At 41.3% G+C, this 7,537-nt stretch overlaps 1 protein-coding gene across 1 annotated transcript in view; it reads left to right on the forward strand.

Moving 5' to 3' along the window:
• Positions 1–7,332, forward strand: part of LOC311147897 (carbohydrate sulfotransferase 11-like) — a 14,687-nt gene extending 7,355 nt beyond the window's left edge. Inside the window, exons 2-3 of the mRNA XM_084184731.1 lie at positions 650–732; positions 3,901–7,332. Coding sequence (XP_084040857.1) covers positions 650–732; positions 3,901–4,746 — 929 coding nt within the window. The 3' untranslated portion in view covers positions 4,747–7,332. The remainder of the gene's footprint in view (positions 1–649; positions 733–3,900) is intronic.
• The last annotated feature ends 205 nt before the right edge of the window (positions 7,333–7,537 follow it).

Here is a 7,537-nt window from a genome sequence, read left to right on the forward strand (position 1 = left end):
AATGTATGCACTCACTAACTGGAAGTCGCTCTGGATAAGAACATCTGCTAAATGACTCAAATGTCAAATGTAAATAGTTGACTTACTTCTCCTGTTCTTCTTATTTTTATTTCTTGGTGTTTTTGTTCTACCTTGTAATTTTTAGTTCTACATTGATATTGATTACTGCATTGTTGGGGTTAGAGCCAGAAAGGCATTTTACTGGACTTCTGCACATGACATTAAAACTTGAAATCTAATAGAGATAGTTTAATGTGTTGCTCATGTGAGATCGTGCACCATAAGGTAAACATACTGAAATGAGAACTAGATGGGCTACAGCAGGACTGGCTAAAGGGGGATTTGCTTGACAAGGTGAGGGTGATATAGAGTAGGGTAAACACTGTTCAGAACAGCTCAATCAGTAAATAGAAGTTATTGTAATCCAAAAGCATCCTCAGTGAGGCCAACGTTCCTTGAACAGCGAGCACCGTCACTGAACATTTACATTTTTACATTTTAGTCATTTAGCAGACGCTCTTATCCAGAGCGACTTACAGTTAGTGAGTGCATACATATTTTTTTTTCACTAATGAAAACAGCCAATAATGCCCGTTTCAGATGATTCATCTGTTTCGCTTTTTCTCCCTCTCTGTCCTTGTTTCTGTAGCCGTGGAGCAGTCTGGGGGGAAGAGCATCGGTCCGGGGAAGACCAGGAGAAGTCCGCTACAGAGCCTCTACAACGGAGACCAGGTGACTAGCTTTAAAAGGGCCCCATCATGCCTTGAGTGTGTGTGAACACTCACGGTTATATACTGTTACTGTGTTAGTGTTTCCAGATGAGTCACACACAGGAAATATCATTTGACAGAGTATTGATCTTGGAGAGCCACTTTGACTAATTTAATTTGCTCTACACATAGTTGATTTCTCAAACAATATTGTTTTTGGGTCGCCTTTGGTCTCTCAACTGAATTATTGCTGCTATACATTAAATGTTACATCATACTACATACCATCCACCTTTTTCCTTTACCTTCCTCAGAGGTAATGTCTTAAGCAATACTTCAAAGCTGAGTTGAGCTCATTTGATTTGACTTAAAAGTTAGGACTCAGGTCCTTAGTGGTTACTATAGAAACACTACCCCCTCTTCCTCGGAGAGACGAAGCTCTCTTTTCCAGCTCCAATATCCAATATCTCAGGAATCCAGTGTCAAAGACTCCAGCCACCCTAGTCATAGACTGTTCTCTCTGCTACCGCACGGCAAGTGGTACCGGAGCGCCAAGTCTAGGTCCAAAAGGCTTCTTAACAGCTTCTACCCCCAAGCCATAAGACTCCTGAACAGCTAATCATGGCTACCCTGACTATTTGCACTGCTCCCCCCCACACCCCACCCCCACCCCCTCTTTTACGCTGCTGCTACTCTGTTTATTATCTATGCATAGTCACTTTAACTCTGCCCACATGTACATATTACCTCAATTACCTCGACTAACCTGTACCCCCGCACATTGACTCTGTACTGGTACCCCCCCTGTATATAGCCTCCCTACTGTTATGTTATTTTACTGCTGCTCTTTAATTATTTGCTATTTTTATTTTTTACTTATCAGTTTTTTACTTAACACTTTATTTTTTATTTTCTTAAAACTGCATTGTTGGTTAAGGGCTTGTAAGTAATCATTTCACTGTAAGGTCTACACCTGTTGTAGTCTGCGCATGTGACAAATAACATTTTATTTTATTTGATCTCTCTCTCTCTCTCTCTGTGACTAGCGCTGCAGCCTATCTACTGGGAAACACAGTGGTTGGCCTTGATGTTGCCAGGCCAATTCCGGTTAATCTAACTAATCTGACAAGATAGATTCAAACACTGACTGTTGGCCACAATTGTCTTAGTCAGAGGATGTGGCTAGACATTATCACTTGGATAGATGAAGATGTTATCACTTGGATAGATGAAGACGTTATCACTTGGATAGATGAAGATGTTATCACTTGGATAGATGAAGATGTTATCACTTGGATAGATGAAGATGTTATCACTTGGATAGATGAAGACGTTATCACTTGGATAGATGAAGACGTTATCACTTGGATAGATGAAGACGTTATCACTTGGATAGACGAAGATGTTATCACTTGGATAGACGAAGATGTTATCACTTGGATAGACAAATATGTTATCACTTGGATAGACGTAAATGTTATCACTTGGATAGAGGAAAATGTTATCACTTGAATAGAGGAAGATGTTATCACTTGAATAGATGAAGATGTTATCACTTGGATAGATGAAGACGTTATCACTTGGATAGATTAAGATGTTATCACTTGGATAGATGAAGACGTTATCACTTGGATAGATGAAGATGTTATCACTTGGATAGATGAAGATGTTATCACTTGGATAGATGAAGATGTTATCACTTGGATAGATGAAGACGTTATCACTTGGATAGATGAAGACGTTATCACTTGGATAGACGAAGATGTTATCACTTGGATAGATGAAAATGTTATCACTTGAATAGATGAAGATGTTATCACTTGGATAGATGAAGACGTTATCACTTGGATAGATGAAGACGTTATCACTTGGATAGATGAAGATGTTATCACTTGGATAGATGAAGACGTTATCACTTGGATAGATGAAGACGTTATCACTTGGATAGATTAATATTTTATCACTTGGATAGACGAAGACGTTATCACTTGGATAGATGAAGATGTTATTTACATTTACATTTTCGTCATTTAGCAGACGCTCTTATCCAGAGCGACTTACAAATTGGTGCATTCACCTTATGATAGCCAGTGGGACAACCACTTTACAATATTATTATTTTTTGGGGGGGTGGGGTAAGGGTGGGTAGAAGGATTACTTTATCCTATCCCAGGTATTCCTTAAAGAGGTGGGGTTTCAAGTGTCTCCGGAAGGTGTGAGTGACTCCGCTGTCCTGGCGTCGTGAGGGAGCTTGTTCCACCATTGGGGTGCCAGAGCAGCGAACAGTTTTGACTGGGCTGAGCGGGAACTGTGCTTCCGCAGAGGTAGGGGGGCCAGCAGGCCAGAGGTGGATGAACGCAATGCCCTTGTTTGGGTGTAGGGACTGATCAGAGCCTGAAGGTACGGAGGTGCCAGCTCCGTAGGCAAGCACCATGGTCTTGTAGCAGATGCGAGCTTCAACTGGAAGCCAGTAAACACATTTACTTTCAATACATCTTATGTACATTGTATGTATATTTCTAATAAATTAGAAATATTCTAAAAAGGTATTTTAATTAAAATTCCTGTATTTCCTCCACAAAAGAAAGTGTAATAACATGTTCAATGTCTACTTTCACAAATGCACTTCTACTCACTAACCACATGAGCTATTGTAATTAGCCATGTAACGATGACCTTGATTGACCAAGGCTTCTTCTCAGACAATGTTAACATGCTATTTACAAAGCAGGTGTGACTGGAGCAGCAACATTCAAGTAACAATTTTGTTACCTGTGGGATTTCACACTTTAGTTGTTCACATTACGGTGATAAATTAAAATTTCAATAAAATGTGTAATGTGTAAGTAAAAGTAGAACATTATTCAGTTTAAAAATTAACATAAAAACATTTGAATAAGCTAAATATGAGGAACAATACCATATTATAAATCAAAATTTCAACTGCAGAAAAGGATGCTGGGGAATATGCAAATTATTGTGCCAATGCATTTTTGACAGAATTCTTTAAATATGTTGTGTGGACATTTAAGTTAAATATACTTTTTTGAAAGTGTTATCACTTGGATAGATGAAGGTGTTATCACTTGGATAGATGAAGACGTTATCACTTGGATAGATGAATATGTTATCACTTAATTCTAAATGTGAGTATTGACCTTGTATGTTCCCTCCTTCTCTCTGTCTGTAGTTGGACTTGTCTGCTGCGCAGGCGTCTCTGCGCGGTCGGCGAGAGCTGCTGGAGGAGGCGTGTCTCACCCACACCAGGAAGCGGCGGGTGTTGACCCCAGACGACCTCCGCCACCTCATAGTGGACGATAAGCACGGTCTGCTGTACTGCTATGTCCCCAAGGTGGCTTGCACCAACTGGAAACGCGTCCTCATGGTCCTGACGGGGGACGGACGCTACCGTGAGCCCCTAGCCATCCCCGCCAACGAGGCCCACGTGGCGGGCAACCTGCGCACGCTGTCAGAGTACTCCACTGGCGAGATCAACCACCGCCTCCGCAGCTACCTGAAGTTCATCTTTGTTCGGGAGCCCTTTGAGAGGCTGGTGTCGGCCTACCGCAACAAGTTCACCCGTAGCTACAACACGGCCTTCCACAAGCGCTACGGCACCAAGATCATCCGCCGGCATAGGCCCGACCCCGAGCCGGAGGCGTTGGAGCAGGGCAACGACGTCTCCTTCCAGGAGTTTGTGTACTACCTGGTGGATCCCCGCACACAGAGAGAGGAGCCCTTCAACGAGCACTGGGAGCGGGTCCACTCACTGTGCCACCCCTGCCTCATCCACTACGACGTGGTGGGGAAGTATGAGACTCTGGAGCAGGACTCCCGCTCTGTGCTGCGGCTGGCCGGCGCTGACGGGGAGGTCCACTTCCCCACCTCAGGCAAGAGTACCAGGACCAACGGGGACATGGCGGCTCAGTTCTTCCACAACATCAGCCCCTTCTACCAGAAGAAGCTGTACAACCTCTACCGCATGGACTTCCTGCTGTTCAACTACTCCAACCCAGAGTACTTGAAGTTTAGGTGAGGGCGGCTCTCTCCATGTCAACTGTGATTTATTAATCAATCTGTTTGGGTCTGTCATTTTTAATCAATCTGGGTGGGTACAGCTTGTAACTGATGTTCAGATGTTATTGCCAGTGGAGGGAATCCCTGCATTGTTAGATGTAAGAACTCTATTGCCATGGGTGACTTTGGGGGCACTGTATTTTCCTAGTACTCCTCATGTGGCCTATATAAGATAGAAGCAGGTTCTTCTTATACAAATCAATGTGTTGAGGGTTGTGAAGAACTGGTTGTGTTTATCCCAGAATCCCTCTCCTATACCTTCCTCTTTATTTATACAGTTGTAAGAGTATTTATTTGGACTATAGACTGAGTCATGGACACTTGAGCGAATTGTGGGAGAACATTCAATTGATGCATTTCTCTCTGCTTACACATAAAGCATGTTTCCTTGGCACATCTTATGTAGCCAAAACTTTCCTCTGGGGACAAAAAAAACTACTTACATAAACCACCAAACAAAAGAAAGCATAGTCCACAAATAAAAAATAAAAAAAGCAACCCAAGAAAAAGCTGCCATTTACTCACAGAAGTATGAAGTTTGCAAAGACCCAATGTGAATAAATGTTTTAAACCAATTTAAATGAAAAGGAGGTGATAAATCTAACATGGTGGGAACATTTTATTAATAACCCCCGAAGTCCTCCTACTGTTCCATGTAACTTTCATTCTTAAATAATTGCCTCGATCTTGGTGGCTTTCAAGCCACCTGTTCGTTGATGTTATGTAAGCCACAGTTTGATAGTAAAAATGTAGTGATGAACAGTGTATGCTGGATATAGGAAGCCTGGCAGGCATGATGACTTCAGATAGGGAGTTAATGACAGAAATGCCACATGTTCCGTTTGGAAGAGTCACCTCTTTATTTAGCTCACGGCAGACTGAGCAAACAGTGCATAGCTGTGGTTTGGTCCAAGGCTCTCCCTTCGTCAGAGAGCTCCTTGTTGAACTGTGGACAGCCACGTAGGGCTAACTACCTATCTACACGGGCACTACAGGTTAAAACCAGGTAAGCCTTCTGGTAAAATACAAATATTCCATTTAATTTACACAATGCTAACAAGTGCAATATTTTTCTTGACTTGATATGAACAGTATGTAAAGAAATGTAATTTCACGTTCATGCCTGTTGATGTTGTGCCTCAACCAGTTTGTCCGTGAAAACGGTATATTTACCACGCTGGCAAATACTGCTACAACAACATTCATTTGCATCAATTGATGCTATAGGCCAGGGTTACCCAACTGGTTGCCCGTGAGCCGAATATGGCCCACGGGTGATTTTATTTGGCTCCCCAAGTTTTCTGAGCAAAAAAAATAAATAGTTTAAATAAATAAAATATAAATAATTTTCTGGACACAAAAAACTGTAAAAAGCAAATCAGCTAAGTGATTTTAATTTAGGAAATCTGTTCCCAAGTATTTCCACGCATAGTAGAGAGATACATGTGATCGTATACAAATGTAAACAAGGTTTGAAATTATTATGTTTTAGTCAAATATTATATCAGTTTGGGCTTCTTGCGGTCAACTTCTAGTCTACAAATTATTTGTAATTATGTTCCGGCCCCCTGACCATCCGCTCAAATAAAGATCGCCCAACGGCTGAATCTAGTTGATGATCCCAGCTTATAGGCCATGTGTTGAGGTAGCAGTGGTGTGGAGGACATGTTCTTGTGTCGGAAACAACCAAATACTTTACAACTTTCAAATTGTTGCTTTGAAATAGTAGTAGACTCTCTTCTGAATGAATTTTCTCCTAATGTTAACGAGCCATAATGAAGTTGTTTACAGCCTGTTTCAGACAAACACCCGTAGACTGTGAATAATGTCTGGAGAGAACACAGGTGTCAACCAATAGAGTTGCCTCAGTTCATGAAGTGCTGTAGAAAAGCCAGACACAACATATCACCGTTGTTATCAAGTGGTCTGGAAGACCTGGTATTTAGTCTACAGAGAAGTGTGTATTTATTATACCAGCACTACAGTCTGGTTCCTTTTCTCTTAGTGTTGTCTGATATGAGAGTACTCTTATGTTTACTTTGCAAATTGTATTTTATAGTAATAATATCCACCATTTAATATAAATTATATTTTTTACACTAATTTCTCAACAACCAAGCACACAGTAGACAATGATGTCATCGTGTATTGTCATTACCGGTTATACTTCAAAACCGTCATAGGAGTTTCCTTTTTTTTTCCCGTTATGAATGACTGTTGTTCTGTGACAGAAATCTAGATTGAGGCTATGAAACTATTGTGAAGGAATTAAAAGTTTGCTCCACTTTTGAAAAGTACAAAGCCCAATCTGCAATTTCTGCATGACTCATTCATTGGAGAACATTTGACACCTGCTTTAAAAAGCCCTCTGTGATCATTGTGTGATACCAACTTACTGTGAAATAATACCAACAAACTAGCTGGTACAGACCAGTGGTCAGATGGAAACCAATGGGACTGACTAACTGGGACACAGGGAGAGCTGAGAGAGAAAGATGACAGTTTGTGGTCACATACCTGTTTAGCATTTTTTATTACAATGGAACTGACCAGAGCCACAGACAAAAATTGATGCTTGTTGTACATTTATCAAGTATTTGATATCATCATTTGTAAATGTCTATGAAAGGTTATTTCTGGGCGGCAGGTAGCTTAGTGGGTAAGAGCGTTGTGCCAGTAACCGAAAGGTCGCTGGTTCTAATCCCCGAGCCGACTAGGTGAAAAATCTGTCGATGTGCCCTTGAGCAAGG

Source organism: Coregonus lavaretus, assembly GCF_964263955.1.
Source record: "Coregonus lavaretus genome assembly, chromosome: 20".
Lineage (NCBI taxonomy): Eukaryota > Metazoa > Chordata > Actinopteri > Salmoniformes > Salmonidae > Coregonus > Coregonus lavaretus.